Raw genomic sequence first — 22,161 nt, forward strand, 5'->3', positions numbered from 1 at the left:
TGGTGAGGGACTAGGGCAGGGGTGACATCATGTGGATGAGGGAGAAGTGAGTAGGATGGACTCGTGGCTCTCTCTTTCGGTTCCAAATGGCATCCTATTCCCTATTTAGTGCACTACTTTCGGAGACGCAGCATCAACATACTTTTCTTTGTTTATCAGTGTCTTTTGTCGTTGACTCAGCATAATACACACGTACTATGAATTGTGTATTATATTGCAAAATAACATCAATTCAGTTGTAATTTTCAGTTCGAGACTGGGAGTGGTCCTGTTATGCGTAGTTGAATATTGGCGAATCACAAGCTCGCAATCTTCCATGGGGAAAAACGCAGAACACCGTAACAGCCTAGGAAGCGGATTTGAGGATAGTCACAACCAACTGTCAGTCAACAAGTTTAAAGTAGGCTCGGTTACTTTAAAACGCAGAATTGGGTATGCGCAAACTGTAGGCTGGCTACTGGAGACGTGTGAATCCGAATAGAGAAGACGTGGTATTATAACCATAGATAAAATGACACTCCAAGCAACGTTTTACCTATGTTTTTTATTATTCTTTTGTGATAAAACGATTTGTTTTGGAACTTGCGCATCAACTACATATTCCGGTAAGTAGGGTGCTTTCCATTTTCATCACTAGGCATGCGCGCCCCGTTCCTGGCTAAACTCGTTGAAAGATAATCGCGTTTCCACATTATTGTTTTGAATGGGGTTTAGGTTCAATAATGGGACTTCAAGCCCCTTTGTTCAATTTAAAAAGCAGGAAGTAACGTACGCTTGCCGTATAATCAATTTCGCATCTGCTTTCAAAATGCGTAATGACCATTTTATAAAGTATATCCATCATAATTAAAATAACGACCTATTGAAACTCCTCTGGCGTTTAACATGTGCAGCCCTATTGAGCAGTGATGCCAATTTAGCAAATTTGTTGCTAGATTTAGCAATTTTGTTGACTACCCTGGCAACTTTTTTATCAAACATCACCTAGCAACAAATGTGGCTACATTAAAAAATGTATTTGGAAATTTTAGCAACTTTTGAAAAGTGACTCAAACGCTAAAATGCATGCATTTTCCCTCTAAATGACACACATGATTTTCTCTGTCACACACTCAGTCACAACACACGTGCCTGGCTGCAAAAGTGCGTTGTGAGTGACGTCAGCAGCAGGCGCTCAGCTCGTGCACAGGCAGCAGCAATTTCAGTAAATTGCAAATCATTGTTGGCTGACTGCAGCAGCAGTGGTACGGGTTCTACGAGCAAAACCCAATGAATAAAGTTGGTCACGAATGTTTGAACAGAACTTACAACATGTCTCAATCAAAATTGTACAGCCAGAAGTACAGAAAAGAGTGAGAGTCTGTACCTGAACAAATGTCAAATCATATGTTTTGACGAGATGGCCAGTCAATTTGAGTAACGTTATTGTGTATGGCACGTACTGATGCTGTTTTACGATATCACGCAATGACATCAACCTGCCTCTAGCAACTTACCCTGAAAATTAGTTGGCAACACTGCTATTGAGTATTTGGTACAATGGTGCAAAGTCATTGCTGCAAGGTTGCACGCAGTTGAAGTGATCCAAATGTTGCAGAATGTGGTCGTTATTGGTGTAACTGTAAAAACAGTTTGCATGATCATACGTTACAGTTCTCTCACTCTCTCCCAGTAAGCCTCTAATGAGCATAGGCCACCTTATTAGACATACACAATGTTGCAGTACCAGTTTATAAATAGCTAATCTCATACTCATCATAGGCTGAATATGTTCAACTCAGAGATGCATGTCTGTTTTGCTTCTAACCTATTATTGTAAAGGCACAAGGCGAATTTATTAGAACGAAAGAGGTAGGCAAAAGGCAGGTCAGGGACAGGCGAGAGTTCATAAACCAGGTCAGAGTCCAAACAGTACCAGGCAATAGGCAGGCTCGAGGTCAGAACAGACAGAGTGGTCAGGACAGGCAAGGGTCAAAACCAGGAGGACTGGGAAAAATAGGAGCTAAAAAAACCGCTGGTTGACTTGGCAAAGCAAGATGAACTGGCACAGAGAGACCGGAAACACAGGGATAAATACACTGTGGACTAATGGGGGAAAACAGGTGACACCTGGAGGAGGGTGGAGACAATCACAGAGACAGGGGAAACAGATCAGGGCGTGACAATTATACAGTACACATGATATCGTTTATGGTTCTACATTTACGACAGCTACTGTCAGTTGAGTTTTTCTTCCTAGTTTGTTCAGTGAATCAGGTCAATACATTATGGAGAATTAAACCATTTCATTATATGTTGTTTAATAGTTCCTTATATGGTCTTCCTTGTTACACATGCACGTTCACATTGGCACACTTTATACTGTATCTAATTGTTGAAAATAAAGGCTATTTTCAGCTCATCGAAAGTGTTTCAGAGTGAAACATCATACCCAGTTGTATTCAATTGGCCTCTAATTCAATGACATTCTTTAGTCCAGATTAGGAAATGATAAAACCACTCTGTATTGTTGGTAGAATGTTTAATGGATTTAAGGCTGCCACATGATGGAGGATAAAAGCAATTGGCCTGCACACTGAGAATATTATCAGCAATCAATGTTGGAGACCATGAAAAGCAAGGCCCTTGCATGTTTAGATGATGTTTCTTTGCTTATCTGACTTGTTGATTGCCTTGAAATTGAGTCTTGGTTCCCTGCCTCCACGGCAAGCTGTATTTAGGAAAAGATAACCAGCAGCTAAGCTGACAATTAGATGGGACGTTGTAGATATCGACCATTATTATGACTATAATATCACTATATTTACTCATGTTCATGATCATTTCCAGGTAACGACACCTTCACCATACAGCATGTGAGCACAGGGAAGTGCCTGGTAGCTACGTCCACGTCTGGGACTGGAGTTTCCGGGATAGCAGGGGCTAAGTCTGGAGGGTCCGGGTTCAACGTGACCCTGGGGGAGTGTGACGTTTCCAGGGGGTCCCAGTGGAAGTGGGGGTCCGGCCACCGTCTCTTCCACGTGGGCACGTCCCAGTGCTTGGGTCTGGAGGAGAAGACCAAGGCCCTGTCTCTGTTCAGCTGTAGCCCCATGGAGAACACCATGCTGTTGTGGCGCTGCCTGGACGGGGCCATCTATACGGTGTACCAGATGGGCCTCACGGTGACCGAAGGGCTGGTCAGTGCCAAGCGCGACTCCTCAGACGCCTGGAGGAGGGATGAGTCGACCGATAATATCTGCCAGCGGCCGATGCACAGTGAGTGTGTTCTGTCCTCTGAGTGTGTTCTGTCCTCTGAGTGTGTTCTGTCCTCTGAGTGTGTTCTGTCCTCTGAGTGTGTTCTGTCCTCTGAGTGTGTTCTGTCCTCTGAGTGTGTTCTGTCCTCTGAGCGGCTTATTCTCCTAATGGAATAGAATAGAGCATAATAGAATATAATAAACATAGTTTTGCCCATCTCATGTAGGCCTATCTATGCTTATTTACATGTATAAAACCTCTAGCCACATTTGACAAGAATGCGCTGAACTTAGATATACACTACCGTTCAAAAGTTTGAGGTCACTTCGAAATGTCCTTATTTTCCTTGAAAACATACATGAAATGAGTTGCAAAATGAATAGGAAATATAGTCAAGATGTTGACAAGGTTTTAAATAATGATTTTTAATTGAAATAATAATTGTGTCCGTCAAACTTTGCTTTTGTCAAAGAATCCTCCGTTTGCAGCAATTACAGTCTTGCAGACCTTTGGCATTCTAGTTGTCAATTTGTTGAGGTAATCTGAAGAGATTTCACCCCATGCTTCCTGAAGCACCTTGCACAAGTTGGATTGCGTTGATGGGCACTTCTTACATACCATACGGTCAAGCTGCTCCCACAACAGCTCAATAGGGTTGAGATCCAGTGACAGTGCTGGCCACTCCATTATAGACAGAATACCAGCTGTGCTTAGAGCTGTGCTTTGGGTCACTGTCCTGCTGTAGGAGGAAATTGTCTCCAATTAAGCGCTGTCCACAGGGGATGGCATGGCATTGCAAACCTGTACAAATCTCCCACTTTACCACCACCAAAGCACCCCCAGACCATCACATTGCCTCCACCATGCTTGACAGATGTGGGCAAGGACTCCTCCAGCATCTTTTCATTTTCTTTCTGCATCTCACAAATGTTCTTTGTGATCCGAACACCTCAAACTTAGATTTGTCTGTCCATAACACTTCTTTCCAATCTTCCTCTGTCCAGTGTCTCTGTTCTTTTCCCCATCTTAATCTTTCATTTTTATTGGCCAGTCTGAGATATGGCTTTTTCTTTGCAACTCTGCCTAGAAGGCCAGCATCTCAGAGTCGCCTCTTCACTGTTGACGTTGAGACTGGTGTTTTGCGGGTACTGTTCAATGAAGCTGCCAGTTGAGGGCTTGTGAGGCGTCCTTGTACTTGTCCTCTTGCTCAGTTGTGCACTGGGGCCTCCCACTCCTCTTTCTATTCTAGTCAGAGCCAGTTTGCGCTGTTCTGCGAAGGGAGTAGTACACAGCATTGTACGAGATCTTCAGTTTCTTGGCAGTTTCTCGCATGGAATAACCTTAATTTCTCAGAACAAGAATAGACTGACGAGTTTCAGAAGAAAGTTTTTTATTTTTGGCCATTTTGAGTCTGTAATTGAACCCACAAATGTTGATGCTCCAGATACTCAACTAGTCCAAAGAAGGCCAGTTCTATTGCTTCTTTAATTAGCACAACAGTTTTCAGCTGCGCTAACATAACTGCAAAGGTGGTTTTCTAATGATCAATTAGGCTTTTAAAATAATAAACTTGGATTAGCTAACACAACGTGCCATTGTAACCCAGGAGTGATGGTTGCTGATAATGGGACTCTGTAGATATACCATTCAAAATCAGCCATTTCCAGCTCCAATAGTCATTTACAACATTAACTATGTCTACACTGTATTTCGGATCAATTTGATGTTATTTTAATGGACAATTTTATTTTTTATTTTTTTCAAAAACAAGGACATTTCTAAGTGACCCCAAACTTTTGGACGGTAGTGTACCTTTACATTAATATCTTTATGAACGACATCCTGTATTACTTGGAGACAGTAGATTTAGCATGGTCTGTTGTATGCTAATGTTCAGGTGCACTGTACTCTGCTTGGCCGTCAGATGTTTTATTAGTTCCGTTTGGAATTGAAGGGGAGTCTTTCCAACCAGAATTAGCATAGTCTTCCTTGTAACCGTGTTTGTTAACACGGCTAATATGACTCAGCAAGGCCTGTCATTTTAACTAAACGTAGGGTATGGTAACGTGACAGGGGCAAAGGGATTTTTGTTTATCAAGTCGAAGCTCATTTGCTGCATTTCTACACAATTTTAAAAACTCTAAAATACAATTTGGAGAACAGCTTAATTGACTCCGGCCTTTATCACCTTGGCTGCTGTAGCTTCATTTGGCTCAGTCGATAGGGGACTTAACAATCTACAAACACGTCATACAGCGGTTAGCTGCTACACACAAAACTCTAGTCTTGTTTCCTTTCAAGTCAAACGGCAGTTTTCTAGCTATCTACAGCCATTTTCCACCTCTGCACTGTTTTGAGAGAAAGGTTGCGTTGTTCACTGCAGCCTTTCCTCTCGCTCCGACGCGTCCTAAAACATGTTCTCTACTAGCGACAGACAGCCTTTCCTCTCGCTCCGACGCGTCCTAAAACATGTTCTCTACTAGCGACAGACAGCCTTTCCTCTCGCTCCGACGCGTCCTAAAACATGTTCTCTACTAGCGACAGACAGCCTTTCCTCTCGCTCCGACGCGTCCTAAAACATGTTCTCTACTAGCGACAGACAGCCTTTCCTCTCGCTCCGACGCGTCCTAAAACATGTTCTCTACTAGCGACAGACAGCCTTTCCTCTCGCTCCGACGCGTCCTAAAACATGTTCTCTACTAGCGACAGACAGCCTTTCCTCTCGCTCAGAGGCGTCCTAAAACATGTTCTCTACTAGCGACAGACAGTCTTTCCTCTCGCTCAGAGGCGTCCTAAAACATGTTCTCTACTAACGACAGACAGCCTTTCCTCTCGCTCAGACGCGTCCTAAAACATGTTCTCTACTAGCGACAGACAGCCTTTCCTCTCGCTCCGACACGTCCTAAAACATGTTCTCTACTAGCGACAGACAGCCTGCCTCAGAGCTGTCCACATAGTTCTAATGCTAGCCCGCCAATATTGCTAAACTGCATTTGCATTTTAATCTGCATTAGAATGATTTTAGTCACCTATTTTAAATTGTTGGTGTTGAACTAGGGTATGGTGACTGCCATACTGTGCCATACCCAATTGATGCCCCCTGCGCATCACATTAAATAAATACCCTTGACCCTGTTCCATTTGAAATCGTATCTATGGCACTGTATGCCAGTTGTTTGCCAGTAGCCTTCTGCTAAATGATACAGTTTAACATGATCTAAACTCTGGCCCTCCATTGAAAGCAGCAGCTTTTGTATTCAATGAATGTGTTCTGTGTACAGGTCCTACATTAAGGACCTGTACACAGACCTGTCCTACATACTAAATCCAGTTGAGTTGACAGTCAAACTGTGCGAGGTCGTATCTTTAGATATGTCCAGATTGAATACTGCCTCCAAATATTCCTAATAAACTCATTTCAAATGGGTGCCATGGGATTCATTCTAATTCTTTTTTCTCCTCTACCCAAAGTTGTCCACACCACCAATGGGACGTCAACCGGGGAGCCCTGTGAGTTTCCCTTCCACTACAACGGCAGCTGGTACCACGAGTGCCTCCCCGACGACCAATCACCTGGACTATACTGGTGTTCCACAACCTCCGACTTTGACGCTGACAAAAAGATGGGATATTGTTTAAAACATGGTACGTTTATAGACACAAATCATGATTCTGGAATCAATCTACTACTAGTCTTCTTGCACCGTTTCCCTTCACATATAATGATTACTGGAACTAGTACTAGTAGAGTACTTAAAATAAAATATATTTTGGTATTTCATTAGTCCGTTGTTGATATAATCCCAAAATGTTTTGCATGTCAGCAATCAAATTCAGTTGTAACGTTCTGACAGCAATCAAATTCTGTTGTATCTTTCTGACAGCAGTCAAATTCAGTCAGCCCGATTGCTGACACACAAAACATTTTGGGATTATATCAACAACGGACTAATGAAACAAATACCAAAATATAGTTTTTGGATGGAGTTTTCTTTTAAGTACCCTACTAGTCTCCCTTTAAGAGAAGGGAGTAGAAAGAGCTTTGTATCAAGATTGGTTTCGATTCTATTTCAGTTCCCGTCAGTTTAATTAAGGATGTGAAATTGGCCATAGGAGTGCAAATCATTTTACGGAATTGACTGGAATTAAGATTAACTTGACCCCAACTCTGCTCTGAACCTAGTCTCTCGAGCCAGACTGCTTACTTCCACAGTCTTTGAATGTTTCAGTCTGGCTACACGAGACTGCTCTGAATCCACAAAGCTCATTCACTTTGGCATGTTTGGTGTGATATTTTCCCGGATGAAGTCTTTTACAACGGATTACATTGTTTTCAGTGTCTGATGATGTCAATCCTCTGTGAGGCTGTGTAGGGGTTCTGACTTAGTTTAGAAATACATGTATGGAGTTCAGACTAGAGATCGACCGATTAATCGGAATGGCCGATTAGTTAGGGCCGATTTAAAGTTTGCATAACCATCGGAAATCGGTATTTTTGGACACTGATTTGGCCGATTATATATATATACATTTTTTTACATCATTATTTAATCTTTATTTGACTACGCAAGTCAGTTAAGAACACATTCTTATTTTCAATGACGGCCTAGGAACGGTGGGTTAACTGCCTTGTTCAGGGGCAGAACGACAGATTTTTACCTTGTCAGCTCCGGGATTCAATCTTGCAACCTTACAGTTAACTAGTCCAACACTCTAACCACCTGATTACATTGCACTCCACGAGGAGCTTGCCTGTTACACGAATGCAGTAAGCCAAGATAAGTTGCTAGCTAGCATTAAACTTATCTTATAAATAACAATCAATCAATCATAATCACTAGTTAACTACATATGGTTGATGATATTACTAGTTTATCTAGCGTGTCCTGCGTTGCATATAATCGATGCGGTGCGTATTCGTGACAAAGGACAGTCGTTGCTTATGGTGTACCTAACCATAAACATCAATGCCTTTCTTAAAATCAATACACAGAAGTATATATTTTTAAACCTGCATATTTAGCTAAAGGAAATCCAGGTTAGCAGGCAATATTAACCAGGTGAAATTGTGTCACTTCTATTGCTTTCATTGCACGCAGAGTCAGTGTATATGCAACAGTTTGGGCCGCCTAATTTGCCAGAATTTTACGTAATTATGACATAACATTGAAGGTTGTGCAATGTAACAGGAATATTTAGACTTATGGATGCCACAGGAATATTTAGACTTATGGATGCCACAGGAATATTTAGATTTATGGATAAAGTACGGAATTTCACTGAAAGAATAAACGTCTTGTTTTCGAGATGATAGTTTCCGGTTTCGACCATATTAATGACCTAAGGCTCAAATTTCTGTGTGTTATTATGTTATAATTAAGTCTATGATTTGATAGAGCAGTCTAACTGAGTGATGGTAGGCACCAGCAGACTCGTAAGCATTCATTCAAACAGCACATTAGTGCGTTTTGCCAGCAGCTCTTCACTGTGCTTCAAGCATTGAGCTGTTTATGACTTCAAGCCTATCAACTCCCGAGATTAGGCTGGTGTAACCAATGTGAAATGGCTTGCTAGTTAGCGGGGTGCTCGCTAATAGCTTTTCAGGCATCACTCGCTCTGAGACTTGGAGTGGTTGTTCCCCTTGCTCTGCATGGGTAAATCTGCTTCGAGGGTGGCTGTTGTCGATGTGTTCCTGGTTCGAGCCCAGGTAGGAGCGAGGAGAGGGACAGAAGCTATACTGTTACACTGGCAATACTAAAGTGCCTATAAGAACATCCAATAGTCAAAGGTATATGAAATACAAATGGTATAGAGAGAAATAGTCCTATAATAACTACAACCTAAAACTTCTTACCTGGGAATATTGAAGACTCATGTTAAAAGGAACCACCAGCTTTCATATGTTCTCATGTTCTGAGCAAGGAACTTAAACATTAGCTTTCTTACATGGCACATATTGCACTTTTACTTTCTTCTCCATCACTTAGTTTTTTGCATTATTTAAACCAAATTGAACATGTTTCATTATTTATTTGAGGCTAAATTGATTTTATTGATGTATTATATTAAGTTAAAATAAGTGTTCATTCAGTATTGTTGTAATTGTCATTATTACAAATACATTAGTTTTTTAAAAATCGGCCTATTAATCGGTGCCGGCTTTTTTTGGTCCTCCAATAATCTGTATCGGTATCGGCGTTGAAAAATCATAATCTGTCGACCTCTAGTTCAGACACTGTTTTTATTTGGCATATGTTTGACGATAAGTTTTCCTGAAATATGGAACAATACATTTGTCTGTTGGATGCTAGTTGAGAAATGCTGTAGCAAAACAATGTGTTCAGCGGTATTGTTGGATACGCACAAAACCCCCGACATACAGACACACACATACTACCTCAATTCTGAAACCCCTCTCTGATCTCTCTCACAGAGGAAGGCTGCAAGGCCCTGTTCGATGGCCCTGAGGAGGGACCCTGTTATGAGTTTGTGTCCCAGGTCGCGGTGACATGGCAGGAAGCGCTGGACTCTTGTCGCAGCCAGGGAGCTGACCTGCTCAGCGTCTCCAGCTCAGAGGACCAAGCCTTCCCCATCTGTAAGACTGCCTTCCACTATAGTGGCTGTCTATGGCCTCAAACAAAACAAACATCCCAAATTACAGGAAGAGTAATATGAATCATGTACTGCAAAGATGCAATACTTGGAACTACTCGGCACATACTACTTACTTGGAAGTAATTGGGGCTACAGTACTTGGGACTACAACTACTTGGCACATACTACTTACTTGGAAGTAATTGGGGCTACAGTACTTGGCACAAAAATAGTATTGTAGTGTAGGAGTCTATAGTGTAGTATTTGTGCCTGTACTTTCAGGATTAGACACACTGGAATTACACTCTCAATTGTTTAGAAACAAAAATACATACATATCACGGGTCATTGTCAGTTTTCATACTATCGCTTCAGTTTTGGCAGCAGCTGCGGCTTGAGCGGGCGCGCGCACCCACACCCTCAGAGAAAGAGAGCAGTCACAGCTCTTTCTCTATGACTGTTCCTCACCACACAGTAAAGGGAAGTCTGTGTGCACTGCAGGATGGTGCACTTTGCAGATGTTATTTGATCTCATTGGATTACAGAGAGGGAGATTTATACAAGGAAGCTTTTAGAAGAGAGACACTGCACAGCAAGCACAACTGTTATTTTTCAGAACCATCACCATCCATCATTATTACACTATTATCCCAGGTTAGAAGACATATAAGGAACCTTTTTCCCTGACTGTTAAGAGGGGGTAAAACATAGTTATTTTTTTATTGACTAATTGCCGATATGATATATGCCCTCAAGGTCAGTAAAAATGAAGATTCCGTCATTTACTTTGTAGCTAGATTAGCTTGTCTAATCTTGTCTCGTCTCTGTTCTGTGTGGACTGAAGTGGACGTGGCCCATAACAGCAGGCCAGACAGGATGTGGATCGGCCTACACCAGCTGGACTCGTCTCAGGGCTGGCAGTGGTCAGACGGCTCACCCCTCAACAACGTGCGCTGGGACAACGGTGAGGACGTTAGCATGGTACTTTGTACAACTGTGGTACAACTATGTAATAACCATGGTACAACTATGGTACATATATGGTACTATGGTACATATACATATATAGCAATGTCACAACTAGGTTACAACTATTTATAGTACAACGATATAGCCGTGGCACATATACTGTATAGTACACGCATTGGTTGGTACAGGTATGCCACAATCATACCACCCTACTGCCTGGCACTCATCTCATTCTCCAGCCTGTGTCACAATGCCACCAGGGAAACACAGAGGCCAGCGTTGTGTTGTGAGCAGGCAGGCAGGGTCATTGTGACTGGATGCAGCACTGCACAGGGACAGGCAGTGTGTGTGCTTGAGGACTGTCGTGAACGAGCTTGAACAACAAGTCAACTTGCCTGAATGGGCCTCTGTATATAACCATTAGCACGTGGCCTAGTCAAAAGTAGTGCACTGTATATGGGAATATGCTGCCATTTGGGGCGACTGCTGTGTCAGAGTGGTGATGACGTCATTATCACGTTTCATGTTTCGAAGTAACAATGTTTATTACAACAACAGGAGCAAAGGTGCAGGACGACAGGCAGGGTCAGGTCAGGCAGAGGTCGATAATTCAGAATAGTGGGGTAAAGGTACAAGACTGCAGGCAGGGTCAGGTCAGGCAGAGGTTGGTAATCCAGAATAGTGGGGTAAAGGTACAAGACTGCAGGCAGGGTCAGGTCAGGCAGAGGTTGGTAATCCAGAATAGTGGGGTAAAGGTACAAGACGGCAGTCAGGGTCAGGTCAGGCAGAGGTTGGTAATCCAGAATAGTGGGGTAAAGGTACAAGACGGCAGGCAGGGTCAGGTCAGGCAGAGGTTGGTAATCCAGAATAGTGGGGTAAAGGTACAAGACGGCAGGCAGGGTCAGGTCAGGCAGAGGTTGGTAATCCAGAATAGTGGGGTAAAGGTACAAGACGGCAGTCAGGGTCAGGTCAGGCAGAGGGGTCACTAGAAAAACTAGAAAACAGGAATTAAGACAAGACAGGAGAAAACTGGCAACCGAGAACACAGGTATAAATACACAGGGGATAACGGGGAAGATGGGCGACACCTGGAGACAAGCACAAAGACAGATGAAACAGATCAGGGCGTGACAGTCACTGTCCTTCCTCAGAGCCCTTTGACCTCTCTGGGTAGTGTTTTTGTCAACCCTCAGTACCGAGGAGTTTACTACAAAGCAGTATCAATGAGCAAGTCTGCTAACTTTGATAAACAAACAGAAATAACTACTGATTTGCTGGTTCATTAGGAAAGCTAAACTAAGATTGTGTGTGTGTGTGTGTGTGTGTGTGTGTGTGTGTGTGTGTGTGTGTGTAGGGATGCCACACACATCGATCCTTAGGGAGTCAGACTGTGGATTCATGAATTCGAAAAACTACTACGAGAGTGAGATCTGCGATAAAAAACTTCCCTACATCTGTAAGAAAAACGTCAACGTCACCCAGTCGGTAGCAACAGGTGAGAGTCAACCAGTTTATCACATTAATAGGGAAGGTCTTACTCTTTTATCATCCAATTAGATACACTGTATTTCTGTCCTCTGCCAAAGGGATTTATGTAGCACTTTTCCAAGGTGCTGAAGCACTTTACATTTGAAGGCCATCCTAGATTTGCAACTCAATTCAACTGTATTTTTCCCTCTGTTTTTTTATCTTTAGAGTGCTCTTCCAAGTGCTCAAATGTGTGATTTACATGTCAGGCCATCCTAGCCTTTTAACTCACACAATATTATTTCCATCTATCTTTTCTTGATCTTGTTTTTCCTCTGCAGAGCCTTTGGTGTATAAATCCACCATATGTGACGAGGGCTGGGCCCCTTGGAACATGTTCTGTTACAAGCTGGTGATGGATGAACCGAAGATGTTTGCTCAGGCCGAGAATTACTGTAAGACCATCGGAGGAGGCCTGGTCAGTCTACACAGCCTGGACAGCATGGAGATGATCAGCACTCAGTTCCATGCAGGTACACCGCACGCTCAGAGAAACCAATCACGAGATGTGTTGGGCGTGTGGATCGGTCTGAACGGGACGGGGAACCCAGCCATCCTTAGCTGGGTTGACGAGACACCTGTCTCCTTCACCTACTGGGACAGGAATCATCCTATCCAACCCTCAGGACACTCTCACTGTGTCTACTACTTTGGAGAGGTGTGTGTGTGTGTGTGTGTGTGTGTGTGTGTGTGTGTGTGTGTGTGTGTGTGTGTGTGTGTGTGTGTGTGTGTGTGATCATTATGCAAGATGGTTTAGCCTACAACAGATCTTGCTTGTTTACTTCTGGATATGTTTCAACAATAACATGCTTTGACAGGCTAACCATTTGCTAAGAAATAGGCAGTAAGTCCCATTGCTCACTTCATTTCATCAACATGACATTGTACTCATAGCAGACCTTAAATGTTGGGCATTTACAACCCCTAAAGGAAGTCTATGTACGGTATCTCTAGACCCATGCCTTTATCTCCTTTTTCTGTTGTCCAGTCTCATGGCTGGAGGGTTGGGAGCTGTACCCAGGAGCTGCCTTTCATGTGTCAGAAGAAAGGAGAGGTGAATGAGTCTTCTACGACAGGATGCCCTCCCGAAGGGGTAAGAATTGTTCCCCAGCCCCAACCTCCTCTTCCCAGGACACGCTGTACCTTGTCGAGCTCTTTTGATTGATTTCATTTGTTTAATTTATTCTTTTTTTCTTTTCTTCCTGAGGACAAACAACAAATGGCATCTAGCTGTAGGGTAACAGTTCAATGATGATTGATTTCATTTATTCGTTTTGTTTACATCTCTTCCCCTTCCTGAAGGACTGGAGGAGACATGGGAACTCGTGCTACAAAGTGGACTCTAAAGAAGTGTCGTTCAGGGACAGGTGTGACCTCACCATAAACAACAGGTACAGACATTCCTCGTTTTCTCTTTCATTCCTCCTTTTAGCTCTGTATTGTCCAGTCACTGTAAAGTCAACGCTGTATTTCAGAGAAGGTGCCAAAACCCAACAGCATTCCACATCGACTCTCAACATTCAGTGCGGTCTCACTAATTGTCTTGTTCCCTCTTGCAAGGTCTAAAGTAGTGCACTATATAGGGAATAGGGTGCCATTTAGGACGCACGGCTCAATCGTTCCTCAATGTGTTCTCCACAGGTTTGAGCAGGCCTTCATCAATAGACTCCTTGCAGAAGAGATCAACGTAAAGAGACAGTGTTTCTGGACGGGCCTCCAGGACATAAAGACTTCAGGGGAGTACCAGTGGGTCGCTCAGGATGGCTCGGAAACCAACGTCACATACACCAACTGGGGCGTGTTTGAACCAGGTTAGTCACGACTGAGAAGTATTCTGTAATTGGATGAGGGTTTAATCTTGTTGGGGTTTCAGTGGTCAGAAGTGGAGAGAAACGAGTGATTGGTGTGCATGAGTTACGTGTGTGTCGGTGTGTGTGTTACATACGTGTGTATGCGAGTTACTTACGTGTGTGTCTGTGTGTGTGTGTTTCAGCCCTAGCAGGGGGCTGTGCAGTGATGTCCACAGCCAATCCTCTGGGTAAATGGGTGGTAAAGAACTGCACTATGTTTAAAGCTGGATCCATCTGTAAGAGAGACATCGCCGCTCCACAGCCCCTAGAGCCTGAGCCTGACCCTAACCTCCCCTGTCCCGATGGATGGACATCCAGGCCTGGCATTTCCTACTGCTACAAGGTATGTGTAGGCCTGTGTGTGTCCTTGAAATGAATTGACGCAGATCCAGTTTACTTCACTCAGCAGTGTCCACTCGATGCGCCTTAGTGTCCGTGTTGGTTTAAGTTACTGTGTCGTTGCACATTGAGGTCTCATGGTGACCTGATTGCGGTATGTTAGTGTGTTATAACAACATTACCGTAGGGTCTTGGTGTGTTAGTATTGGTAACCATGGCAATGCTGTGCCAGGTGTTCCATGAGGAGAGGCTGAGTCGTAAGCGGTCCTGGGAGGAGGCAGAGAGGTTCTGTGAGGCCCTGGGGGCCCATCTGCCCAGCTTCAACCACCCACAGGAGATGAAAGCCCTGCACTATGTTATGAGAGACTCCATCAGGTAGGGGCCCTTGCGTGCACACACACACACACGCTGCACCTACCACTTGCGCATATACTCACATGCACGCACACACGTCATTCTTTTCATCTCAGCGATAACACAAACTCAATCACAATAGTCAGACTGGCCTAGCCACCTCAACTAAACAATGTGAATGTATGTTTATAGTCACATTCCAACAACAGCAACTTAATGCCAGCTTTATGCAGTACACACCACACTGCCATATCGCTCGTAGGTCAGAGCTTTCACACCGCTCTAGTTCCCACCACTGTGTAACTGTCCCCAACACCCAACACAGTTACCACACACATCTGTGTTTTCAAATTCAGTCAGGATCATCGTCTGTATGCTAATGTGAGCTGATTCCAGTCAAAAGTAACAAGTATGGTTCATACCAGGACACACCCTGTCCTGCAATGCTCTGCAGGGGGAAGGTTAAATCACTAGCAACAATATACTTAAGACACTGGAACATTGTTTAAACACTGCCTTTTGAGCACACAAAAATTATAATAAACCCCCCCCAAAAAAGATGTGAGAATGATATGTTTGTTAACGGTGTTTGTGTCCTGTCTGTCCCAGTGATGACCGGTTCTTCTGGGTGGGGCTGAACAGGAGAAACCCAGCTGCTGGTTCCTGGGAGTGGAGCGACAACAGGCCTGTGAGTAGAGGACACAAACATTGTACCTCAGTGTGTAACTCCCGTAGAGATACTATAATAAGTAACCATTATTATAATATACATGTCGTGATTCATCCGAAGGTGTCCATGGCCATTTTCCCCCAAGAGTTCCACGAGGATGACGAGTACAACCGGGGCTGCACAGCCTTTAAGGTGGGTTGGTTCAGATACTGGAATACAGCCTCAACACTGCAGAGCAGCTGCTGGTGGGCGGTCGTGACAGTTGTCACTACTTATACCCGCCCTCATTCTGTGTCCATGTCAGCTTCATCACATGCTCCATTTCACTGTCATTATCATCAGGGCCAGGAGTTTTACTACCTATAAAAGCCACTGGCCCCAGGGTACAGAAACATGTTGGCTGATGAATATCTGTCTACGACCTGGGGAATAGTTACAGGGGAGAGGAAGGGGGTGAATGAGCCAATCGTAAACTGGGGATTATTAGGTGACCGTGATGGTTTGAGGGCCAGATTGGGAATTTAGCCAGGACACCGGGGTTAACACCCCTACTCTTACGATAAGTGTCATGGGATCTTTTTAATGACCTCAGCGAGACAGGACACCCGTTTAACTTCCCTTCCCGAAAGACAGCACCCTACACAGGGCAGTGTCCCCAATCACTGCCCTGGGGCATTGGGATATTTTTTAGACCAGAGGAAAGAGTGCCTCCTATTGGCCCTCCCAACACCACTTCCAGCAGCATCTGGTCTCCCATCCAGGGACTGACCAGGACCAACCCTGCTTAGCTTCAGAAGCAAGCCAGCAGTGGTATGCACAGTGGTATGCTGCTGGCAATGCTAAAATGGTTTGTCGTCTTGAAACAAATGTCTCTTTCTCTCTCTTTAACCAGACACTGAAAGGAACCTTAAAGAGTTTTTTTCTCTTCCTGATGCACGAATTCCCTCCTCTGCCGTTCTACGCCACCCCATTCCACTGTGACGTCAGGCTGGAGTGGGTCTGCCAGATCCCCCGTGGTAACCACACACACACACACTCACACACTGTGACGTCAGGCTGGAGTGGGTCTGCCAGATCACCCGTGGTAACCACACACACACACACTCACACACTGTGATGTCAGGCTGGAGTGGGTCTGCCAGATCCCCCGTGGTAACCACACACACACACTGTGACGTCAGGCTGGAGTGGGTCTGCCAGATCACCCGTGGTAACCACACACACACACACACTCACACACTGTGACGTCAGGCTGGAGTGGGTCTGCCAGATCCCCCGTGGTAACCACACACACACACACACATACTCACTGTGACGTCAGGCTGGAGTGGGTCTGCCAGATCCCCCGTGGTAACCACACACACACACACTCACTGTGACGTCAGGCTGGAGTGGGTCTGCCAGATCCCCCGTGGTAACCACACACACACACACACACTCACTCACTGTGACGTCAGGCTGGAGTGGGTCTGCCAGATCCCCCGTGGTAACCACACACACACACACACACACTCACTCACTGTGACGTCAGGCTGGAGTGGGTCTGCCAGATCCCCCGTGGTAACCACTCACACACACACACACACACTGGCCACGTGATTGTAAACCTGTCCTAGCTCCTCCTTAGTTTCAATTCAAAAGTGTCTCTTGTGTAGTGTCTGCTTGACCCATGTTGAACCGGTTGCCCAACATAAACAGTCCTCTGTCCATTTTTACAAGAAACCCTCATTTAGGAGTCAGAGTTTGGGGAAATGTTTGGTGACCTTTACACATTCAATCTTGCATTCGCATAGTTGAAAATAACTGTTTGTTTGTTCATTTTGAAATAGGAAAAACTCCCGAGAACCCAGAGTGGTACAATCCTGGTAAGTCAATCAAATTTCAATTAAATGTATTTATAAAGCCCTTTTTACATCAGCCGACAAAGAGCTATACAGAAACCCAGCCTAAAACCCCAAACAGCAAGCAATGCAGATGTAGAAACCAAGAGAGGAACCAGACTCTGAGGGGTGGCCAGTCCTCTTCTGGCTGTGCCAGGTGGAGATTATAACAGTACACGGCCAAGATGTTCAAGCGTTCATAGATGACCATTAGGGTCAAATAATAATAATCAGTGGTTGTAGAGGGTGCAACAGGTCAGTACCTCAGGATTAAATGTCAGTTGGCTTTTCATAGCCGATCATTCAGAGTTAGAGACAGCAGGTGCAGTAGAGAGAGTCGAAAACAGCAGGTCTGGGACAGGGTAGCACGTCCGGTGAACAGGTCAGGGTTCCATAGCCGCAGGAAACTGGAGCAGCAGCACGGCCAGGTAGACAGGGGACAGTGAGGAGTCATCAGGCCGGTAGTCCTGAGGCATGGTCCTAGGGCTCAGGTCCTAAGAGAGAATTAGAGGGAGCATACGTCAATTCACACAGGACAACCGGATAAGACAGGAGAAATACTCCAGATATAACAGACAGACCCTAGCCCCCCTCAACACATAAACTATTGCAGCATAAATACTGGAGGCTGAGCCAACCAGGCAGGATATAACCCCACCCACTTTGCCAAAGCACAGCCCCCACACCACTAGAGGGATATCTTCAACCACCAACTTACTACCCTGAGACAGGGCAGAGTATAGCCCACGAAGATCAAACCCACGGCACGAACCAGAGGGGTGCGCCAACCTGAACAGGAAGATCACGTCAATGACTCAACCGACGTCCCTTCTTGGGACGGCATGGAAGAGCAACAGTAATTCAGAGACTCAGCCGCCGAAATAGGGTTAGAGGAAGAGAATCCCAGTGGAGAGAGGGGAACCGGCCAGGCAGAGACAGCAAGGGTGGTTCGTCGCTCCAGTGCCTTTCCGTTCACCTTCACACCCCTGGGCCAGACTACACTCAATCAGACAGTGCCTTGCAAAAGTATTCACCCCCCTTGGCATTTTTCCTGTTTTGTTACATTACAACCTGTAATTTAAATAGATTTTTATTTGGATTTCATGTAATGGACATACACAAAATATGTATTCACCCCCTTTGCTATGAAGCCCGTAAATAAGATCTGGTACAACCAATTACCTTAAGGAGTCACATAATTAGTTAAATAAAGTCCACCTGTGTGCAATCTAAGTGTCACATGATCTGTCACATGATTTCAGTATATATACACCTGTTCTGAAAGGCCCCAGAGTCTGCAACACCACTAAGCAAGGGGCACCATGAAGAGCAAGGCGCTCTACAAACAGGTCAGGGACAAAGTTTGAACATCCCACAGAGCACCATTAAATCCATTATTAAAAAATGGAAAGAATATGGCACCACAACAAACCTGCCAAGAGAGGGCCGCCCACCAAAACTCACAAACGAGGCAAGGAGGGCATTAATCAGAGAGGCAACAAAGAGACCAAAAATAACCCTGAAGGAGCTGCAAAGCTCCACAGCGGAGACTGGAGTATCTGTCCATAGGACCACTTTAAGCCGTACACTCCACAGAGCTGGGCTTTACGGAAGAGTGGCCAGAAAAAAAGCCATTGCTTAAAGAGGCATGTGGGAGACTCCCCCAAAATATGGAAGAAGGTACTCTGGTTAGATGAGACTAAAATTGAGCTTTTTGACCATCAAGGAAAACGCTATGTCTGACGCAAACCCAACACCTCTCATCACCCAGAGAACATCATCTCCACAGTGAAGCATGGTGGTGGCAGCGTCATGCAGTGGGGATGTTTTTCATCGGCAGGGACTGGGGAAACTGGTCAGAATTGAAGGAATGATGGATGGTGCTAAATACATGGAAACCTGTTTCAGTCTTCAAGAGATTTGAGACTGGGACGGAGCAGGACAATGACCCTAAGCATACTGCTAAAGCAACACTCAAGTGGTTGAAGGGGAAACATTTAAATGTCTTGGAATGGCCTAGTCAAAGCCCAGACCTCAATTCAATTGATAATCTGTGGTATGATTTAAAGATTGCAGAACCCATCCAACTTGAAGGAGCTGGAGCAGTTTTGCCTTGAAGAAGGGGCAAAAATCCCAGTGGCTAGATATGCCAAGCATAGAGACATATCCCAAGAGACTTACAGCTGTAATTGCTGCAAAAGGTGGCTCTACAAAGTATTGTTTCACAATAAAAAAAGATTTAGCATCTTCAAAGTGGTAGGCATGTTGTGTAAATCAAATGATACAAACCCCCACAATATATTTTTTAATTCTAGCTTGCAAGGCAACAAAATAGGAAAAATGCCAGGGGGGAATTTACATTTACATTTAAGTCATTTAGCAGACGCTCTTATCCAGAGCGACTTACAAATTGGTGCTTTCACCTTATGACATCCAGTGGAACAGCCACTTTACAATAGTGCATCTAGGTCTTTTAAGGGGGGAGGGGAGAAGGATTACTTTATCCTATCCTAGGTATTCCTTAAAGAGGTGGGGTTTCAGGTGTCTCCGGAAGGTGGTGATTGACTCCGCTGTCCTGGCGTCGTGAGGGAGTTTGTTCCACCATTGGGGGCCAGAGCAGCGAACAGTTTTGACTGGGCTGAGCGGGAACTGTACTTCCTCAGTGGTAGGGAGGCGAGCAGGCCAGAGGTGGATGAACGCAGTGCCCTTGTTTGGGTGTAGGGCCTGATCAGAGCCTGGAGGTAGTGAGGTGCCGTTCCCCTCACAGCTCCGTAGGCAAGCACCATGGTCTTGTAGCGGATGCGAGCTTCAACTGGAAGCCAGTGGAGAGAGCGGAGGAGCGGGGTGACGTGAGAGAACTTGGGAAGGTTGAACACCAGACGGGCTGCGGCGTTCTGGATGAGTTGTAGGGGTTTAATGGCACAGGCAGGGAGCCCAGCCAACAGCGAGTTGCAGTAATCCAGACGGGAGATGACAAGTGCCTGGATTAGGACCTGCGCCGCTTCCTGTGTGAGGCAGGGTCGTACTCTGCGGATGTTGTAGAGCATGAACCTACAGGAACGGGCCACCGCCTTGATGTTATTTGAGAACGACAGGGTGTTGTCCAGGATCACGCCAAGGTTCTTAGCGCTCTGGGACGAGGACACAATGGAGTTGTCAACCGTGATGGCGAGATCATGGAACGGGCAGTCCTTCCCGGGAGGAAGAGCAGCTCCGTCTTGCCGAGGTTCAGCTTGAGGTGATGATCCGTCATCCACACTGATATGTCTGCCAGACATGCAGAGATGCGATTCGCCACCTGGTCGTCAGAAGGGGAAAGGAGAAGATTAATTGTGTGTCGTCTGCATAGCAATGATAGGAGAGACCATGTGAGGTTATGACAGAGCCAAGTGACTTGGTGTATAGCGAGAATAGGAGAGGGCCTAGAACAGAGCCCTGGGGGACACCAGTGGTGAGAGCACGTGGTGAGGAGACGGATTCTCGCCACGCCACCTGGTAGGAGCGACCTGTCAGGTAGGACGCAATCCAAGCGTGGGCCGCGCCGGAGATGCCCAACTCGGAGAGGGTGGAGAGGAGGATCTGATGGTTCACAGTATCGAAGGCAGCCGATAGGTCTAGAAGGATGAGAGCAGAGGAGAGAGAGTTAGCTTTAGCAGTGCGGAGCGCCTCCGTGATACAGAGAAGAGCAGTCTCAGTTGAATGACTAGTCTTGAAACCTGACTGATTTGGATCAAGAAGGTCATTCTGAGAGAGATAGCGGGAGAGCTGGCCAAGGACGGCACGTTCAAGAGTTTTGGAGAGAAAAGAAAGAAGGGATACTGGTCTGTAGTTGTTGACATCGGAGGGATCGAGTGTAGGTTTTTTCAGAAGGGGTGCAACTCTCGCTCTCTTGAAGACGGGAGGGACGTAGCCAGCGGTCAGGGATGAGTTGATGAGCGAGGTGAGGTAAGGGAGAAGGTCACCGGAGATGGTCTGGAGAAGAGAGGAGGGGATAGGGTCAAGCGGGCAGGTTGTTGGGCGGCCGGCCGTCACAAGACGCGAGATGTCATCTGGAGAGAGAGGGGAGAAAGAGGTCAGAGCACAGGGTAGGGCAGTGTGAGCAGAACCAGCGGTGTCGTTTGACTTAGCAAACGAGGATCGGATGTCGTCGACCTTCTTTTCAAAATGGTTGACGAAGTCATCTGCAGAGAGGGAGGAGGGGGGGGAGGAGGATTCAAGAGGGAGGAGAAGGTGGCAAAGAGCTTCCTAGGGTTAGAGGCAGATGCTTGGAATTTAGAGTGGTAGAAAGTGGCTTTAGCAGCAGAGACAGAGGAGGAAAATGTAGAGAGGAGGGAGTGAAAGGATGCCAGGTCTGCAGGGAGGCGAGTTTTCCTCCATTTCCGCTCGGCTGCCCGGAGCCCTGTTCTGTGAGCTCGCAATGAGTCGTCGAGCCACGGAGCGGGAGGGGAGGACCGAGCCGGCCTGGAGGATAGGGGACATAGAGAGTCAAAGGATGCAGAAAGGGAGGAGAGGAGGGTTGAGGAGAGGGGCAGAATCAGGAGATAGGTTGGAGAAGGTTTGAGCAGAGGGAAGAGATGATAGGATGGAAGAGGAGAGAGTAGCGGGGGAGAGAGAGCGAAGGTTGGGACGGCCCGATACCATCCGAGTAGGGCAGTGTGGGAAGTGTTGGATGAGAGCGAGAGGGAAAAGGATACAAGGTAGTGGTCGGAGACTTGGAGGGGAGTTGCAATGAGGTTAGTGGAGG

At 45.6% G+C, this 22,161-nt stretch overlaps 1 protein-coding gene across 1 annotated transcript in view; it reads left to right on the top strand.

Moving 5' to 3' along the window:
* The first annotated feature begins 298 nt into the window (after positions 1-298).
* The window catches only part of LOC115129710 (lymphocyte antigen 75-like), a 50,984-nt gene continuing 29,121 nt past the window's right edge, over positions 299-22,161 (top strand). The window contains exons 1-16 of the mRNA XM_029660367.2: positions 299-605; positions 2,830-3,255; positions 6,706-6,879; positions 9,668-9,829; positions 10,673-10,792; positions 12,152-12,292; positions 12,606-12,982; positions 13,313-13,417; positions 13,627-13,715; positions 13,966-14,135; positions 14,318-14,517; positions 14,746-14,888; positions 15,477-15,555; positions 15,658-15,729; positions 16,430-16,553; positions 17,367-17,402. Coding sequence (XP_029516227.2) covers positions 512-605; positions 2,830-3,255; positions 6,706-6,879; positions 9,668-9,829; positions 10,673-10,792; positions 12,152-12,292; positions 12,606-12,982; positions 13,313-13,417; positions 13,627-13,715; positions 13,966-14,135; positions 14,318-14,517; positions 14,746-14,888; positions 15,477-15,555; positions 15,658-15,729; positions 16,430-16,553; positions 17,367-17,402 — 2,512 coding nt within the window. The 5' untranslated portion in view covers positions 299-511. The remainder of the gene's footprint in view (positions 606-2,829; positions 3,256-6,705; positions 6,880-9,667; positions 9,830-10,672; positions 10,793-12,151; positions 12,293-12,605; positions 12,983-13,312; positions 13,418-13,626; positions 13,716-13,965; positions 14,136-14,317; positions 14,518-14,745; positions 14,889-15,476; positions 15,556-15,657; positions 15,730-16,429; positions 16,554-17,366; positions 17,403-22,161) is intronic.

The sequence above is a fragment of the Oncorhynchus nerka genome, linkage group LG5 (genome assembly GCF_034236695.1).
Source record: "Oncorhynchus nerka isolate Pitt River linkage group LG5, Oner_Uvic_2.0, whole genome shotgun sequence".
Lineage (NCBI taxonomy): Eukaryota > Metazoa > Chordata > Actinopteri > Salmoniformes > Salmonidae > Oncorhynchus > Oncorhynchus nerka.